Below are 20,022 nucleotides of genomic sequence, written 5' to 3'. Positions count from 1 at the left end.
CCTTTTTTACTTCTAGAAATCTCTTGTTCTTGCTTCTGTTTCATTTTTTGCTTCTATATGTAAAACATTTAAGCTAGTTGATGCTTACCTCCGATAAAAGCACAAAACTTAAAAACAAAATTTGAAAGTTCTTACATCTCCCTCGTCTGACGCCTTGCCCCAGAAACTAGGTACAGATCCCTCCCTCAGACGAAGTCTGCAAACTAATAATCTGCTGTGTCCTGTCTGAGCTTCTTAACCTGCAACCTTATTTAGTGTAGAAACATACAGTAAATATTTTATTAGCCTATAAAATATAATCCCTTTAAGGTAAGATAAGTAAGGATCAGTTTCCAGGACCAGGCAGGAACTGATATTTTTCAGACTAGAACAAAGAATACCTGTAAAATTGACCAATAACACAAAATAAAAAAAAGTTAGAAACTCAGAGAAATAAGAAACAGAGACGTGATGATGACTGTGCGTTCTGATTTTAATCGTACTGTATTTAGTACAAACATGGGTCATACCTCCGACCCCCGCTGGCAGCGCTCCAACACCCAATCACGTCCGAGAAAGAGTCCGAAACATCGGGAAAAGGTTTAAACAGAGGATTTTCACACAAAAGCACTTAGAAAATGGAAATATTGATGTAAACCCCGATTTAAAGAAGAGTAACAGACACAGGAAATGAAAAATCCCAGATAAAACAGGAAAGAGGGAACTGCATACAGTCGTACTGCGCTGAAACTACATTTCCCACAATTCTGTGTGCTTGAAACATATTTAAATCCCACGTTTACTATATAACCCAATAGTATATTTATACGCTATATTTATACACGCAGTAACATCGTTCTTCCGGTAGGCACAAAATAATTTGGCAAAAGAACACGATTATCATCCCTTTATAATAATTATATAAATAATAAACTCCTCCCTAAAAAATTATACACCTCTGATCCCGCCCACTGAGAGGTGCACAGCCTAAACGATCCAATCAGATACTTAAGTTCTTAAGAATCTTCTTAAGAACACGCCCTCTGGTGTCTGATGTCGTCACTCACTGCGCGAGGTATACGTACGAGGCTTTCTGTGCTGATAAAATAAGAGAAAAGGTATATTATTTTAATTAACTAATTGTAGCAATGAGAAACTGAATAAAGCAACATTTTACCTCTCTAGGCTCCGCCCACTAATGTAATTAGCCCACTTCCATAGCTATATTTTAGTTTAAGTGTAAAGATTGGTGTCAGAAGTGGTTCCTTTAGTGTTAAGTGTTTAAACTCCGACCACTAGGTGTCAGTGTTGTAATCTTTTCTGATTTTCAGATAAAAATGATCTTTTCTTTTATTTAGATCAATTCAATCGACCTAAAATGTGATTTTAAAAATTGAAATGCACGGGCAATCAATGGTCCAAATCCTGCTCGTGCAGCTTGCCATCAGCTGCCGGAGCCCTGAGAGAGCACAACTGTACTTGCTCTTTCTCTGGGTGGGTACAGTACAGTAGATGGTGGCGCTCTCTCTTTCCCCTCATCACTCCTAGGGTGATGTGGATCAGCACAAGGCTGCGTCTGTGAGCTGCTTTATCAAAACCGAGTCGCTGCGCTTTCCTCCTAATTGGTCATGTAAATTTGGGAAGAAAATGGGAAAAAATTAGAAATAAAATTGAATTGCAATATATTGAATTGAATTGTAACCCCTGTATCGTGATATGTATAAGTCTGAGAGATTGAAGCTCCGCCTCCTCTATAGTCTCTATATCACAATACCTACATTTATAGCGTGTGTATATATATATATAAATAAATAGAGTATATATACAGCAGTGATGTAGGAGCCTGGAGAGGATAACTCTATAAAACACGTATTAAAGAAATGAAAAAGAGATGAAAATAAAGAAACAGAACTGAGGAACACTTGGTGAAAGAAAGGCGTGAAGAAGGTGCTGATGTTCCACCTGTGGAGATGAAAGGGCAGGTGGTGTGGGAGGGGCAGTCTTTATTTTAGGGGGAGGGGCTCGTCAGGTGTTTAGCTGACGGATTTGAGCTTGGTCCAGGGATTGGTTCCCCGGACCTCCATGGGCGGCTCGTTGCAGAAGATGTGATTACACAGATCCTCCAGCGGGGGCTCCGGGTCGGTGGTGGCGAACTGAGCGGCGTCTTCGATCTCCTTCCTCACCTCCACATCGATCTCCTGCAGGAGGAAAACACATCATAAACACATCAAACTAGAGTTGCACGGTGTACCGAAGGTTCGATTCTTTTTCGATACTACGTCATCACAAACGATTCGGTTCTTTAGCGTTCGATGCTTTCGATACTGTATATAGCCCAGTCACTAGCTTCAAATGAGTCAAATTAGTAGGCGCGATTTGATTCAGTTCATAAGAAAACTGATTCACACCACAGCAGTCGGTGTGGCAGGATTCAGATAAACTTAGTGTTCTGAACAAATGAATCGACTCACGCGCAAGCCAGCAGAGCAGCAGCGAGTGTAGAATGGCGACGGCTAAAATAACAGATGTCTCTCGTCCGCAACTTGTGGACAAAACGGGCGCGAGGAGTGAAGTGTGGGAAAATAGTCTGAGATGTAGGCATCTGTTTTTTATTGATATTTTTATTTTTAAATAAAATAACGAAAACTGAAAGTGAAACTAAACTACTTTATTTATTAGCGCTGTTTTCACTCCCGCAGTTGTACAGCGGGGGGTGTTGTGCCGATTCTGTCCGCGAAGCGGGAGTCGGATTCAGTAGCGGATTCGGCACAAGCGCGGCGGCACCTCGCGGTCCGCGGTGTTAGTTGTAAGCGCTCGCGCTAACCGCAAAATACGACAGAAAACACTGAGGGAGCTGCAGAATTATGTGTGGGACTAGAATATGAGCACGAGGAGATAAAAGAGAACCTTTACCTGTGAGTAGCTCACATCAGAACACGCAAATCTCTGTCTCTCTCACTCTCGCTCTCTCACTCTCTCACTCTTTCTCTGTGTCTCTCTCTCGCACGTGAACTCCTCCGCGTTTGACCTGCAGCACTGTGTTTAGCTGTTCTTAAAAATCATTTTAATTAAATAATAGTTCTATGCTTGTATGTTACAGTGTTATTTAACATAATTCTGATCATATTTCGCTCATTTAGCAGACAAGCACCCTGATCTCTACAAAGAGCTGAGAAGTCGACAGGTTAGTGGAGTTAGTCAAGATACACTCTGTCTGTAGCTTTACTAAGATTTACTAGCGACTGCTAGTAAATCACGTTAACACGGAGAGAGTTTTGTTTTGGACCCGTGGTTTTCTCTATTTCTCCATTATCCCATTGGCTGTGAAACATGAACTCAAGATGTTCACGTTTTCGCGTTTCCATCGCAAATCTGTGGTCAGACACGTAGCCTGCTTGATCGTTACACTGAACATGGGCTTATTAAAAACGGTAAACGGTTGATTAATAAAACGGAGCAGTGAGTGTTAAAAGGAACATAACATTGTAATGTTCTTCTGTCTCTTTATTTTCCTTATTCAGAACTTAACTTCTGCCCGCCCGTCAGGTTCACATAGTCAGGCTACCATTACCTCTGGTTTTAGTTTTTAGGAAGTGTTTAGATAATTATGTTATAGTTAAGGTTATAATAACGAAACTTGTTTTTTGTTCAAATGTTTCATTTTAGAATAAAAACGTTTGCACCTATTGTTCAGTGTTCAATCCAGTTCAGTCAAAAATAAACATTTTATGTTCAGATATTTTTATTGTTGTTTTTTCTTCCAAGTATCGTTTTGGTATCGAGAATCGTGATACTACAGTTGGTATCGGTATCGAAGTCAAAATTTTGGTATCGTGACAACCCTACATCAAACATATATATCAGAGATATACACCATAACGCTACATCACAACGAGGTGTGGGAATGAGATAATTAAGTTGTGGGCACGACTTATTATAAGGCATGTGAATGAGATACTAATGCGTGGTAACAAGATAACTAAGGTGTGTGAATGAAATCATTAAAAGCGCGGCCACGACTTATTAAGGCATGGGAACGAGATAATTAAGTTGTGGCCACAACTTATTAAGGTGTGGGAATGAGAAACTAATGCATGGCCACAACTTATAAAAGCATTGGAACAAGATATTAATGCTTGGCCATGATTTATTAAAGCATGAGAATGAGATAATTAAGTTGTGGCCACAACTTATTAAGGTCTGGAAACAAAATACTAATGCGTGGCCATGACTTATTAAGTCATGGACATGAGATAATTAAGTCATTGCCACAACTTTTTTTAAGGCATGAGAAAGAGATCCTAATTACTTATACAAGCACTGGAACAAAGTACTAATGCTTGGCCGCGATTTATCAAAGCGTGGGAATGAGATACTAATACATGGACAGGACTTACTAAGGCATGTGAATGAGATCCTAACGTGTGGCCACAACTTATTAAGGTGTGTGAATGAGATAATTGAGTTATGGCCACAACTTATTAAGGTGTAGGAACGAGATACTAATGCATGGCCAAGACTTTTAAAATCATTGGAACAAGATACTAATGATTGGCCTGAATTTACTAAAGCGTGTGAATGAGATACTAATACATGGGCAGGACTTACAAAGGCATGGGAATGAGATACTAATACATGGCCACAACTTATTAAGGTGTGGAAACAAGATACTTGTTTTCAGGAGAAAAATATGTGTAGAAAAACATTCAGCGCTCATTTTACTTTAAAAAGTTTTTTAAGAATTACAGTTTTGTTCAACTTAGCGGTGAGACCTGATGAATTAGAAGGGAAACATGGCGACACCCCTGTTCTTTACTAGTGTCACATAATATGCATTATAGTGTGAAAAATACAGTACAGTAAACTGTACTCGTGGAGTATTAATAACTGAGTATGTGTTATTATAACTGTACTCGTGGAGTATTAATAACTGAGTATGTATTAGTATATAACTGTACTCGTACCTTCAGCTCCTCCACGCTGGCCATGTTGTTATTGAGCATTCGGTCCTTCAGCATGGAGATGGGATCACTCTTACTGCGAACCTCCTGGATCTCCTCACGAGTTCGGTAACTACAGGAACACAGCAGAATCACACAGTTATACACTGAGTCAGGGGTTATACGGGTAACTTAAAATAATAGAATAAGTGTAAATATTATTGTATTAATGTTTTTAATGCAAAACTTCAGAACCCCCGCTCATTCAGCTTTCCCATCAAGCTGCCGGAGCCCTGAGAGAGCACAGTTGATTGTTCTTGCTCTCTCTGGGTGGGTACAGTACAGTAGATGGAGCTCTCTCTCTCTTTCCCCTCATCACTCCTAGGGTGATGTGGATCAGCACAAGGCTGCGTCTGTGAGCTGATGTATCAGAACCGAGTCGCTGCAATTTCCTCCGAGCGTTAGCGCTGTGATGCTACTCGGTAATGCTACAGCATCAGCAGCAGTTCAAAAAGAGGCGGAGTCTGACTTCACATGTATTGGAGGAGGCGTGTGATAGTCTTCTTCACCCTCCTGGTGTTGGAGCATCACTAGTGATAGGGGGAGGAGTCCTAATGAGTGGATTGGGTAATTGGCCGACTTGGGTAAGTTGGGGATTGAATATCATAATATAATTGAATATAATAATATAAATAAAAAAAGGGAAAAAAAAAAGAAAAAAAAGTGTGAAACAGACTTCAAAAAAAGGATTCAAAAATATATAGATTTTATCAGATGTTCCCAAAAGGATACAATGCTAGTGAAAGGGGCATAATGTTACACAAGCAAAGAAAAGGCTATTTTTACAGCATTAACAAACTCCACACAAAGTTTCCTCAAGTGCAATTGCAAAAATCATCAAAAATGTTGAGAAAATGAAGAAACTGGCACTTATAAGGGCAACACTGGAGAACTGGCTGAAGGTACTGTGTGTATAAACAGTGAAATTGCACAGATAATTTATTAAAAACTAATTTCTCAGTGGTGTCTTGTTTTAAATGTAATAATAAAGTATAGAGATTTTCTTAGTTTGTTAATGGTGTAAAATATCTATTTCTTTGTCTGATTAACTCTATGCACCCATCACTAGCAATTTAAAGCTCTATCCGGACGGGATTATTTTTTGTGTAAAATATTTCACACTTCTACTCTTTAGTGATAAAACTCCTGCATCCGGACTGCAACTGTAAAAACAGGAGGATCAGTGAGTTTTTAGGCTTTAGGCTTTCTCGGTCACATGACATTATTGCGGAGTTCAGTAGCTCCTCCATTTCCACTCGCTGTTGTGTTTTTAACGTGGATCTCCATGGAAACCGTGACACAACCAAAGTGTACTTACGGTGCGCGGCAGTGGACAAATATCTATTTTATTAAAGGCGAGGAGACGAAACTCAGAGATGTGCGTCCGGACAGGACTAAAATTACCGGAGGAGCACGGAGTTCAGAGAAAAACAGTAGATAATTCAGCCTGTAATTTTCTCAGAGGACGTCTGAGAAATAAAACACCTACATGATCGTTCTGGACGGGAATAAAATCACAGAGGACAAAAACCCCATAAAAGATTTAAAAATCACCCCAGAACCCCCTCAGAAACTAATATAATAATATAATAAAGAGCTCTATCGTGGTGTTGGTGATTCTGACCTGACCCCGGGGTCGCTCATGCTGTGGCCGTGGTAGCGGTAGGTCTGGAGCTCCATGAGAATTGGCCCCTGCAACAAATACCATTAAATATAATTTAACATTATTAAAAAATGATAAAAACAGCTCAGACTGAAGAATTCTAAAATGTGTAAATTGATTTCAGATTACCTTTCCGGATCTGCAGTGCTCTGCTGCGAATTTGGTGGCTTCTCTCACACACAGGACGTCCATACCGTCCACCTGAACACACAAACACATCAATAAAAATCAATATTTGGTGGAATAATCCTGGTTTTAATCACAGTTTTTTATGCATCATGTTCTCCTCCACCAGTCTTACACACTGCTTTTGGATAACTTTATGCTGCTTTACTCCTGGTGCAAAAATTCAAGCAGTTCAGTTTTTTTTTTCCAGAGCTGTATTTATTAGTGCATCTCAAAAAATAGAATATCAATGTAATTCAGTTAAAAATGTGAAACTCATATATTATATAGATGTATTAAACACAGAGTGATCTATTTTAAGCCTTTATTTATTTTACTGTTGATGATTATGAAGCTTACAGCCAATGAAAACCCAAAAATCAGTGTCTCTTTTAGCAGTGTGGGCAGTGTGCCAAGTCCTGCTGGAAAATGAAATCTGCATCTCTATAAAAGTTGTTTTCAGCAGAGGGAAGCTGTAAGATTTGAAGTGCTGTAAGATTTTGTGACTTTAGACTTGATAATAAAACACAGTGGATCAACACCAGCAGATGACAGACATGTCTCTCCAAACCATCACTGATTGGTGGAAACTTCACACTAGACCTCAAGCAGTTTGGACTGTGTGTCTCTCCACTCTTCCTCCAGACTCTGATCCTTTAATTTACTTTAAATGAAATGTAAAATGTACTGATGATCAGTGATGGTTTGGAGAGTCATGTCTGTCATCTGCTGGTGTTGATCCACTGTGTTTTATTATCGAGTCTAAAGTCAGTCACTAAATAATTCCACAGTTTTTTCTTTATAGTTTGGATGGGTTTAGATTAATCTACAATGCAGAACATAATAAAATAATAGAATTAAAATATAGTAATATCTGAATATTACTGTATGTTTATAAGTGTGTGTGTGTGTGTGTGTGTGTGTGTGTGTGTGTGTTTTACCCTCAGTCCTGGTATAAAGTCTCCTCGTTTATAGTAGTCGGTGCTGGCGGCCGCTCTCTCCACAGACGTGCCCATCCCGTATTTATTATTCTCACAGATGAAGATACACGGCAGCTTCCACAGAGACGCCATGTTATACGTCTCAAATATCTGACCCTGTACACACACACAATTTATACAAACACACACAGGTTTTATACACACATTATATCATATTTTCACACTATAAGGCGCACCAGATTTTTGTAACTAGTAGTAAGAATAGGGCTGTTGCCATGTTTTCCTTCTAAATTCAGACATATGTAAAGTTAAGCTAATCTAGGTAAACAAAACTGTAATTCTTAAAAAAAATGCTGGATGTTAATCTACAAAGATTTCTCTTCTGAAACTGTTTATTTGTGTGAGTAAAGCGCTTCTGTTTATTTACAGTAAACTTAAATTTCCAGATTTAAACTAAGGCTGGGTGCAGCAGCATTAGCATTAGCACTCAGACGCTACACTGAGGAGCCCTGAGTGTTTCAGTAAGCCAGGGAGATGTTAGCTAGCGGTTTGCCCACGTAGCTTGTTTTAACACAGTAAACGGGAAAGCTACAGCCCGATATACTCACCTCTGAAAGGCAAAATAGCTAATTAGCGCTTAGCACGGTTAGCGGGTAATGCTAATGCTGCTCCAGCAGTGCTTGCCAGGGGTTAGCAGCAGGCTACAGGACAGTGATACTCATCTCTGAACGACCAAAAAGCTCTTTTTTGGAAATTTTAAGGATTTTAAGTGCACCTTATAGTGTAAAAAATATGATACTTTTGGTTAGAGTTCGAACAATTCTTTGAATTTAGTTTCCTAAACTCTCAAAAAATACAAAAGAAAAACAATACATTAATGTAGATCTGCTGTAGTAAATCCACAAGCTTTATTTTCTGCAATAATAAAACAACAATAACTCAAAGCTGTGAGCATCATTCACTCCAACAGGTGTCATCACACTGTAAATAAATAAACGCCAGTGACCTGGATGGATACACTCACCTGATTGGCTGCTCCGTCACCGTAGAGACACACGCACAGCTCGTTCTTGCCCTGGTATTTACACGCCAGCGCTACACCTGCTCCAAGAGGCACCTGGGAAATGCATTTTTCAGATCAAAACTACAGAAGCAGAACTAGCGCTTTAAACCCTGAATCACCTGTTCTCCAACTCACCTGAGCTCCCACAATTCCATTTCCTCCGTAGAAGTTTTTAGTGTACATGTGCATGGAGCCGCCCTTCCCCTTAGCGATGCCACCGCGGCGACCTGACGACACAAACACGCACAGTTAGCACTGCAGCTAACGGCTAATTAAAGCCTTTATCCCATAAATCAGCACTGGAGCTATGAGGATAAATTAGCTAAAAGCTAATTAAAACATAAATTCCATTAATTAACACTAGAGATATGAAGATAAAGCAGCTAAAAGCTAATTAAAGCTAATAACTCAAATTAGCACTAGAGCTATGAGGATAATGTAGCTAAAAGCTAATTAAAGCCTTTATTCCATCAACTAGCACTAGTGCTTGGAGGATAATGTAGCTAAAAGCTCATTAAAGCATATATTCCTTTAATTCAGATATGAGGAAAATGTAGCTAAAAGCTAATTAAGGCCTTTATCCCATAAATTAGCATTAGAGCTAAGATGGTAATGTAACTAACAGCTAATTAAAGCCTATAACCCATAAATTAGATGATAATTTAGCTAACAAGCAATCAAAGCTCATATCTCAAAACGTTTGTACTGGTGTTAACAAGCCAATGTAATTAAATGTCATAAAATTAAAAGCTTATATTCCACCAGTTAGCATTGGCGCTAACAGGCTAACGTATGTACCTGTGAGCTCGGCCATGATCTCGCGGACAGTGCCCCCTCTGGTGAGTGTGTATCCGTGCGCTCTGTACGCCGTGATCAGGTGATCCGTCAGATTAATCCCCGCCTCGATACCCACCGCACACGCTTCCTGTTCACACAGGAAATATACACAGTTTTTATATACAAACTGGGCGGGGCTACACTGCTGTAGAGTGAAGAATGGGTGAAGCTTAATTGTTTATTGTATGATTAATAGGTAGGGCTAAACTAATTGCTGTATGTTAAATGGGTGGTGCTTAACAGCTGTAGGCTGAATAATGGGCGGGGCTACACTGCTATAAGGTGAATGAGCGTGGCTACACTTTTGTACGGTGAATGGGCGGGGCTATACTTCGGTAAGTTGAATGGGCGGGGCTACACTTTTGTAAGTTGAATGGGTGGGGCTACACTTTTGTAAGGTGGATAGGCGGGGCTACACTGCTGTAGATTGAATAATGGGCGTGGCTACACTGCAGTAAGGTGAATGGGCAGGGCTACACTGCAGTAGTTTGAATAAGCGGGGCTTATACACTTTTGTACGGTGAATGGGCGGGGCTACACTTTTGTAAGTTGAATGGGTGGGGCTACACTTTTGTAAGGTGAATGGGCGGAGCTACACTTTTGTAAGGTGAGTGACCGGGGCTCCACTTTTGTAAGGTTAATGGGCGGGGCTACATTTTGTAAGGTGAATGGGCGGGGCTACACTGCAGTAGATATAATAATGAGCGGGGCTACACTTTTGATGGGTGAATGGGCGGGGCTACACTTTTGTATGGTGAGTGGGCGGGGCTACACTGCAGTAGATTGAATAATGAGCGGGGCTACACTTTTGTTAGGTAAATGGGCGGGGCTACACTTTTGTAAGGTGAATGGGCGGGGCTAAACTGCAGTAAGGTGGAGCTACAGTGTTGTATGCTGATTGGACGGGGCTACGCTGTCCATCTGAAGGTGAATGGGCGGGGCTTACCTGTCCGTCGTACAGGTGACAGAACCCTCTGATGATCTTCTGTTTGTAGAGCTGATCCGCCTTCAGCTCCATGCGTCTCATCACCTGCATGGTGCGGTAATACTTTAGCCCCTCCTCCCGGGTAAGGACCGCCTGCAGAGGGGGGCCGTCCTCCAGCTTGTGAAGATCGCATTTCTGATTAACAGAAACAATGTATCGTATTAATCACAAACACTGATAAACACGCTAATGTTTCAATTAGTTTAAATTAAATTTAAGTTACTTAAATTCAGATTTAAGAGAACATTAAAGAGAAACAGAGAACTGTAAATGCTTTTTAGCTTCTTGCTGGATTTAGAAGATGCAGATTCTACTTTATAAGACCTTAATCTCAAGTGTTTATGGTTTAATATAGTAATAATTCTATTTTAGGCTGTATAAGATAAGGTAAAGATATTCTTTCATGATATGAAAGTATAGTATAGAGTTGGGCGATATGGTCCTAAAATAATATCACGATATATCATGGTATTTTAAGAATTACGATACTCTGAAATAAAGAGTACACTACTGCAACAAGAAAATGAAAATTAATTTTATTATTGCATACAATATGATATGGCAAACCCCTAAATAGAATTTTATCAGATTTGTAACAGAAGGCAATGATCCAGAATACCATGATATTAATAATAATAATAATAATAATAATAATAATAATAATAATGCACTCCAAATATCTTCATATATCCAGGATTAAAGTAAAAAAATGATAGTGTACAGATATAATCTGTCTCTAGCAGATTTAAAATGGGAAATGAGAACAGTGTGAATTTTTCTTTGGCTAAAAAGAGTAAAGTAAAACCCTGATGTGATAATTAGGGTGGGTGATATGGTACTATACTTCAGGATATAATATCATTCACCATATTCAAGAACGCCATTACATATACATATATATATATAAATTTAGTAAAGCGATATAATATCTCAGTATAATATCTCAGTTGCAATTTATTTTCTTTTTGTTGCAGTAGTATATTCTTGAAATATATATATATATTTAATTCAGCATTTTGTCATATCACCAAGAGTATCGTTATCACGAAAATACCATGAAATATTGTGATATTATTTTAGGGGCCATATCATCTATCCCTAATTGAAGTGTCTAAACTGTTTAATCACAGCTGTTGTTAATCATCATGTAATCATGTGACAGCATGAATTAAACACAATAAACTCACTTAACCTGTGGTGATGTCATTGTGTAATCTTGTAATTATTAAATTTTGTAATTTTTTAGTCGTCCCTGAAAAATCACGACCAAATCATGTGAATTCTGCATTGGAAACAATGAAGATGTAATATCTGATAGTCATGGATTCACTGCGTGATTCACTATTACCCAACATGCACTTTCACAACTGCGGGTGAACTCTCACCTTGATGTCGAAGGTGGCCTGAGGGGTGAAGTCTGCGTACGTTCTCGCCGACACCACCACACGACTGCCCTGCGGAACCAGGAGAACCCACAACATCAGCACAACAATACATAACTATAATATTATATACAATAAACAACAACACAAACCCCTCGTCCATTATGTCCTTTCTCTGACTTTGCTATTTATAGGTTTATTTCTGAGTAAAATGAACATTGTTGTTTTATTCTATAAACTACAGACAACATTTCTCCCAAATTCCAAATAAAAATATTCTCATTTAGAGCATTTATTTACAGAAAATGAGAAATGACTGAAATAACAAAAAAGATGCAGAGCTTTCAGACCTCAAATAATGCAAATAAAACAAGTTCATATTCATAAAGTTTTAAGAGTTCAGAAATAATCAATATTTGGTGGAATAACCCTGGTTGGTTTATAATCACAGTTTTTTTTTTCATGCATCTTGGCATCATGTTCTCCTCCACCAGTCTTACACACTGCTTTTGGATAACTTTATGCTGCTTTACTCCTGGTGTAAAAATTTAAGCAGTTCAGTTTGGTGGTTTGATGGTTTGTGATCATCCATCTTCCTCTTGATTATATTCCAGAGGTTTTACATTTGGTAAAATCAAAGAAACTCATCATTTTTAAGTGCTTCCTTAGTTTTTTACCTGGAGCTGTATATTTTATTGCAATATAGTTAAATTATATAACATTGAGAAAAGCGGCATCGGTATTCATCCTTTACTTCTGTTTTCTTTGGTGCATCCATAATAATATTAACATTTTCTTTAGCAAATTCTCGTTAATTATTAATAATTTCCACAAAGCCAAAAAAAAGACAACATCGAAAACTCGCTACGTAATTTTAGGTCACACTGTAGTGTTTTCTTTAACATTTAACATTTATTTTAGCAGCTGTGGCACAAAACACAAAACAGAGCCAACCAAACGTCAGAGCTCGCTTAAAGGTGGGAAGCTCCCTATAGGCACAGGGCTACGAGAAGACAGCTTGGAAAAACAGTAAAAACTGCTCTAGCTCAGCCAAGCTGAGGCTGGCTACTGTCCCTGTTAGCATCTTAGCTATAGAGTTCCAGCAAGGCTAGCTGCCACGCCAACAGTTCAATTTCAAATTAAAAGTCCTCCCGCACTGTAAAATATTTGTTGCAGAAACACCGTACTGTGCTCTGCAAATATGTTTAAATCGTAGTTTTATAAAATCACATTTACTTTAAAAAGATTATAACTTATGCAACTTATATTTCAATGCATATTAGTTAAACAATGAAAAAAAAAAGTGGCAAAAAAAATCTCATTGGTATTTAGCCTTTATTTCTGTTTGCTTTGGCGCATCCCTAATAATATAAACATTTTCTTTAACAAATTCCCAACAATTATTTCCACAAACCCAAAATAAGAAAACAACAAAAACTCGCCCCATAAACACGCAAAAATAAAACACAATGAACAAAGCGCTGAAAAGAGAAGGACAGTGTAAAAAAGATCAAAAGAATTAAAGCTGAGTTTTATGGAGTCTGATCTGCATCTTAATATCTTCCCAGCACCAAATACCAAACACCAAACTACCAAACCTCCAGAGGTACGACAGGTGTGTTTAATACTACATCAACCACGAAAACTTGACAAAAACCTGACAAATTCCACAAATACCAGCTGAGGAACGACAGGCGGTGAGAGTCAGCACAGCCAGGCATTCTGGGAAAGTTAGGGGAGGGCCATGCTTCAGTCAGTACGACGGGTTTAGAGGAGAATGTAGAACAGAGCCGCAACGAGTAGCTAACAAACCTGATTTACAAAAATTAGTATGGAGATCAATAATCACTAAATAGTAAGGATGCAATTAGAGCTTTACTGAGGTAAATTTATGACTAGAATTGCTTTCCTGAAGAAAATCTATATTTAGAATGGCTTCACTGAGGTAAATGTATGATTAAGATAGCTTTACTGAGGTAAATGTATGATAAGAATAGCTTTACTGAGGTAAATGTAGGATTAGAATAGCTTTACTGAGGTAAACGTATGATAAGATAGCTTTGCTTGGGTAAATGTATGTTTAGAAAAGCTTTACTGAGGTGAATACATAACTAAAACAGCTTTACTGAAGTAAATATATGATTAGAATAGCTTTACTGAGGTAAATGTATAATAAGGATATCTTAACTAAGGTAAATTCATGACTAGAATAACTCAATTAAGGTAAAGGCGTGATTAGAATATAATTTCTGAGGTAAATTTAGAATTAGAATATCATTTCTGAGGTAAATTCTTAACAAGAACAGCTTTACTGAGGTAAATGTATAATTATAATAGCATTGATGATGTAAATATTTAATTAAAATATAATTTCTGAAGTAAATTTAGGATTAGAATATAATTTCTGAGGTAAATTCACGATAAGAATAACTTTACTGAGGTAAATACATATTTAAAATAGCTTTACTGAGGTAAATGTTTGATTGAAATATAATTTCTGAGGTAAAAAAAGACCGATCAGCTTGTCTACTAATCGTTGCAGCTCTACTGTCGGCGACAGTATTAGAGAGCGTGGCTGCTGGTACTCACAGCAGGCTGTGGTTCTGGAACGGCAGCATGTCCAGCCTGGCTGGGGGTCAATGCAGGGGTCAGCTCAGCTGAGGTGGGGGGAGGGGTTTGAGCAATCATATCCCATGATTTTTTGCTAAATAGATCATCTGTAGCGCCCTCTACAGGTGACGATACTTCCAAAGTAGCAGTACTCACTAACGGTTCTTTCATTTCCAACTGTTTCGTTGAGTTCCGGCTAATCACAGCATCTACAGCGTCCCCTAGGGGACTGAGACTTAACAGATCTGGCAAATGTCCATTATTAGCTTTATTAGAGTCCTTTGCAACCGAATTTTCTGACGATATAGCCTCAGTCCGGTTAGTTTCTGGCTGTTGCGTCTCCACTGTTGCTTCATTCGCACTGATTGCTGGATCAACAGTTAGCAAAGGTGCTAGTGTCTTCGATGGACGACTGCTGATGACCGAATGTGTATCCGAGAGAGGTGAGGGGTGTGTTTCAGGGTGCGGTGGTGGTTCAGGGTCAACAGCAAAATCGGCATATTCGCCCTGCGCTGCCAGAAACTGCAGGATGGCACCGCGACCCGACGACTGCGGAAAAACAAATAACCAGCAGCACACACAGCTCAGCTCAGTGCAAGTAGCAATGCAAGAAAATGGACCACATAAACCATCCATAAGAACCAGAAGAACCTCCACTGTTACAAGAATCCACAAGCAGCACGATTAATCGTAATTAACTGCACAACATGTAGCATGTAATGCTAACTAACAGCTGAGAGCTGCAGAAAACAACACAATTTATTGCAACTAAAAGCAAGGAACCTTGTAATTAGCAGTATGGAAACACGTTTTTGATTGCCTGGCAGCACAAAATGATTTAAATATTTGTTATAAGTCGCCACATGCTAAATAAAAACTGATTAACAAATCACAAAACATTATTCACAAAACAATCTTACTAATTGTGATTAGTTGCACAATACGTTAACAGCCATCGGTTGCAAAAAATAGGACAAATAACAGTTTTACCAAATCTGCTTGTGACTGACTGTAAAACCAATCCGAATAATCGTGACTAGTTGTGCAAAAGTAATCCAAGTAATCGCGATCAGTTGCGCAAAATCTGCTCGTGACTGGCTGCAAAACCAATCCGAGTAATCGCGATGAGTTGCACAAAATCTGCTAATGACTGGTTGCAAAACCAATCTGATTAATCGTGATTAGTTGCACAAAACAGTTTTATTAGGAGTCACATACTAAACTAAATAATTGTGACTAATTTCACAAAACAAACAACCAGAAAACCAAGATTAGAGAACCCGAATAATCATGCTCAAAAACCTACTTTTGACTGCCAGTAAAAAAGAAAAATCGTGTTTATTCATTGTGTTTAGCTGCACACAACAATACGATTAACTGTAACAAACGGCAAAAAAACAATCCAATTATACCCGTCCTTTTGTTTTCCTAAATTAAATTTCTTTACATTTGACAATTTACAATTCTACAACGACCACAACTACGACCTCCACCCATCACCAGACTGGCACCACTTTTTAACAGATGGTCAAACAACCTGTCAATAAACTCAACTTCAAAACTTTGTAAAAGTTGTAAATCTGTGCATTAGGTTAGCATGATAGCTACCAGACAGTATGTATTTGTAGGATGTTGGATTAGCATGCTAGCTGTCAGCTAGTATGTGTATGAGGTAAGATTTACAAATATAACACGTATATGTTTGATTAGCATGCTAAGCTACCTGTCACAATTTAGATTGTGTTAGCTAGCAGGCTTACCCATTATACGAACATTCAGACAGTTAGCTAGCAGGTTAACCAAATACACTCCCATTTACATTAAGACTACATTTGACCATATACAATTCCTATAGAAGTCTAGCTCCACCCATTCAACATATAGAAGTCTAGCTCCTCCCATTCAACCTATAGAAGTCTGGCCCCACCCATTAAATCTATAGAAGTCTGGCTCCACCCATTCAGTTTACAACACATTAGCCCTGCACAAACTTTATTATAGGTTTTAATGAAGTTGTTTTATGAAGTAAAAAAGCAAAATGATGAGATTTTAAAAAATATTTAATGATCACAGACAGAAATCTGGACTGAAGTCACCTGATTGGTGGAGACAGAAAAAACGTAAACTAAAGCGATGGAGAGTTAACAAACAGAAGAGAGTGTAAATGATTGCGAACATCAAAACCAGCTTAACCACTGACTCTTACCTCATTAACCAATTCAGCTCCCTTACCGACCGCCCAGAGAGAGAGAACCAGAGAAAGAGAGAGAAATAAGGCTTTTTCTTTTTATAATTATATAAGCGCTAATAATGCTAATTCACTCCATATATGGAAAAAATACTGCCAAAATATCACAAAAATCCAATGTATTTATGCTGTGCATTGGCAAGTACTTGATTAAATACGGTTAGAGCAAGGCGATATGATGTGATTGTATAAATTAGTTGAATAATTAAATATATATATATATATACTGAAATATCTAAAAAGCACATCACCTCTATTTAAACATTTTTATTAAAATATATTTTGCTATTGCCTTTTATTGAAGGTTCCACAAAACAAACCATGATTTTCCTCCACAGTTTCAAACTTAAGAACCCCTAAAACTTCCAAAAGTTTTAAGTGTTATATTAGCATAAGCTGGGTTAGCAAAACTTTGATTGTAAATCTGTGCATTAGGTTAGCATGCTAACTATCCAATAGTGTGTATTGGTAGGATGTTGGATTAGCATGCTAGCTGTCATCTTTTATATTTAAAAGCTAAGATCTGTAAAGAAAACATGTATGTGTTTGATTAGCATGCTAAGCTATCTGTCACAGATAAGATATGTACACTCCAATGTACAGTGCCAGCTAGCTAGCAGGCTAACCCGATACACACTCCTTCAGAGTGTTAGCGGACAAACTAGTTAGCTAGCTTAGCTAAGGTAAAACATTTAGGCTATCTAACCACAGCTAACTAGCTACATATTCTACATATATAGACCACAATCTAATCATGCTAACTATCTATTTTAGATAGTGATAAATTAAGCACTCGCACTGACTTCTGTCAAGTTAGCTTGCTAGCTAACTAACTAACCTAAATCAAATATGCTGACATTGACAGCTAGCATGCTAGTTTAGCACACTGTACATGGATGTGTATTGCGTTAGCCTGCTAGCTTGCTACCACTGTAAATTTTAGTATACTTGAATAGCCTGATAGCTAGCTACCTAACACCCTGAATATCAGTGAAATGAGTTAGCCTGCAACTTAGCTTTCACTGTAAATGTCAGTATACTGAGTTAGCCTGCTAGCTAACAAACACTGTTAATGTCAGTATACTGAGTTAGTTATCCTTCTAGCTTAAACTGTAAAAGGGAGTGTATTGGGTTAGCCTGTTAGCTAGCTAACACTGTAAAAGCATTTGCAGTGGTTTAACTTGCTAGCTACCACTGCAACTTACATGTTAGTATACTGAGTTAGCCTGCTAGCTAGCTAGCTAACACTGTAAATGGGTGAGTATTGGTTAGCCTGCTAGCTAACGCTCTAAATGTCAGTATAATGGGTTAACATGCTAGCTAACACTGTTAATGTAAGTATAATGGGTTAGCCTGCTAGCTTAGCACAATAAATGAGTGTGTATTGGGCTAGCCTGCGAGCTGTTAGCATTGCTAAGCTAAGCTAAGCTAGCTGGATCTCCAGAATCACCTATTGATGAACTTGTGGGCTAAAATGACACTAAAAACAGAATAATAATTCAATATTATAGTTATAGATGATTATAGAGCTGTATATCCGCAGCCCGCGCTGTTATATAACAGTGTATAACAGTAAATATATATAATTATATACAGTAAATCTGCAGTAAACTGCGGGAACAGGCAGATACACCCTGCCCGTCTCCACAAGGTCAACCCGGCCGGGCCGCGGGGCTCAGCGCGCGGGTACCCCTACAGACCCCGGATCTACAGCAGTAATTCGGATTAAAGCGCAGCGGAAATGTGAACGCGAGGTAATAAAGCGGATTAGCGGGGCGGTACGTACAGTCCTGCCGGCGCTGAGCCTCAGAGCGCTGGATATCAGAGACAGCATCTTCCTCATACTAAACACAGATCCACACTGCAGGAATAATACTACAGCTCCCTGTGTATAATACAGTCCCTAAACAGCGCCACCTACCGCCTATACCACTCACCTACACTATATAATACACTCTTAAAGGAGAACTCCCCTAATAACTCTAATTTTATGATTTACTTCTACACACAATTAAATACTTTATATGCTGTGGAAGCCCATTCTTTACCTAAAATAAAAAAACAAATTCAGAACACATCACCACTGGTGCAATATGTGTAACGTAACAATTTGTCTCACCTTTTGAACTAACGTACTATTTATTTGCTAATTATTCACTGTTAGTCCTTGTGAAATAATACTGGTCATACTGGTGACCTCGTCTTAGCTGCACTACATGTATATATATTTTTGTCTGTAATCTTTTGTATTTATAGATTTATTATACTTTAATTATAAATTTTCTGACCTGATTCTCTGTCCTTTCATCTGTGCTGCTGTAACATTGCAAATTCCCCCATTGTGAGATTAATAAATGATTATCTTATCTTATTCAGTTGATTTGCTGTCTCATTATTTGAGGTACTGAGGTGTTATTTTGACATACAACGCCAATATTTTGGGATGATATGTCATTACTTTGACATAGCAAGTCAAATTTTAGGATACTATCTCATTTTTTGGAGATGCTAAATTGTTATATAATGATACTAAGTCGTCATTTTGAGATATTAAGTCATTATTTTGCAATTCTATGTATTATTTTGAGGTGCTATGTCATTAATTTAAGACAGTAAGTCATATTTCAATACAATTGCAATGCAACATACAAAAATGCATAGGTGGAAAAAGTGGCAAAATTGATAAATTTATAATTAAAGAAAATTATTTTCATTTGAGTGCATCACTACTTTTACCAATTACATATTTTGGGCTTCGTGTTCAATTTGATTTGGTAAAAAAAATGAATGAGAAGAATATCAAAATTAAGAAATTAATTTAAAAAATACCTAATGTGTCCAACTGACTAATTTATTTATATTTATTTATACTATTTAATTTATGCACTGATGGTGGTAAAAACTGCAAAAGTAATGAATGAATATCTAGTTCTTAGATTCTTTTTTTTCTAGATTAGATTTTAGTTATTGTAGATTATTCTATATATTTTTAATATGTCCAATATGTTTTGACAATAAATGTTTTGTTTCTTTTTGTTGTTTTTGATTTGATAAAAACGATTAAATCAAATGTGACCAACAGACTGATTTAATGATAAATACTTTTTTTAAAACAAATTTAGTGATTCAACTCACTGTTGTTTGCAATA

General features: G+C 37.9%; 1 protein-coding gene across 2 annotated transcripts; it reads right to left on the bottom strand.

The window, feature by feature from the left end:
- Positions 1–454: 454 nt before the first annotated feature.
- pdha1a (pyruvate dehydrogenase E1 subunit alpha 1a) lies at positions 455–18,781 on the bottom strand. Of its 2 annotated transcripts, XM_022664034.2 has the most exons (12): positions 18,660–18,754; positions 16,832–16,852; positions 12,019–12,087; positions 10,595–10,768; positions 9,610–9,736; positions 8,947–9,038; positions 8,773–8,865; positions 7,749–7,904; positions 6,772–6,843; positions 6,604–6,671; positions 4,944–5,052; positions 455–2,177 (listed from the first exon to the last, which is right to left on the bottom strand). In XM_022664034.2, exons 1-12 carry the CDS (start codon positions 18,714–18,716, stop codon positions 2,013–2,015), a joined length of 1,203 nt encoding a protein of 400 aa, XP_022519755.1. In that variant the 5' UTR covers positions 18,717–18,754; the 3' UTR covers positions 455–2,012. The 2 variants fall into 2 exon arrangements, with proteins under 2 accessions (XP_022519755.1, XP_022519756.1); XM_022664035.2 differs by lacking the exon at positions 16,832–16,852 and having other exon boundaries at positions 18,660–18,781.
- Between the last annotated feature and the right edge of the window lie 1,241 nt (positions 18,782–20,022).

The sequence above is a fragment of the Astyanax mexicanus genome, chromosome 1 (assembly GCF_023375975.1).
Source record: "Astyanax mexicanus isolate ESR-SI-001 chromosome 1, AstMex3_surface, whole genome shotgun sequence".
In the NCBI taxonomy this organism is placed as follows: Eukaryota; Metazoa; Chordata; class Actinopteri; order Characiformes; family Acestrorhamphidae; genus Astyanax; species Astyanax mexicanus.
The sequence above is the reverse complement of the archived record's forward strand: the minus strand, read 5'-3'. Positions and strand labels throughout refer to the sequence as shown.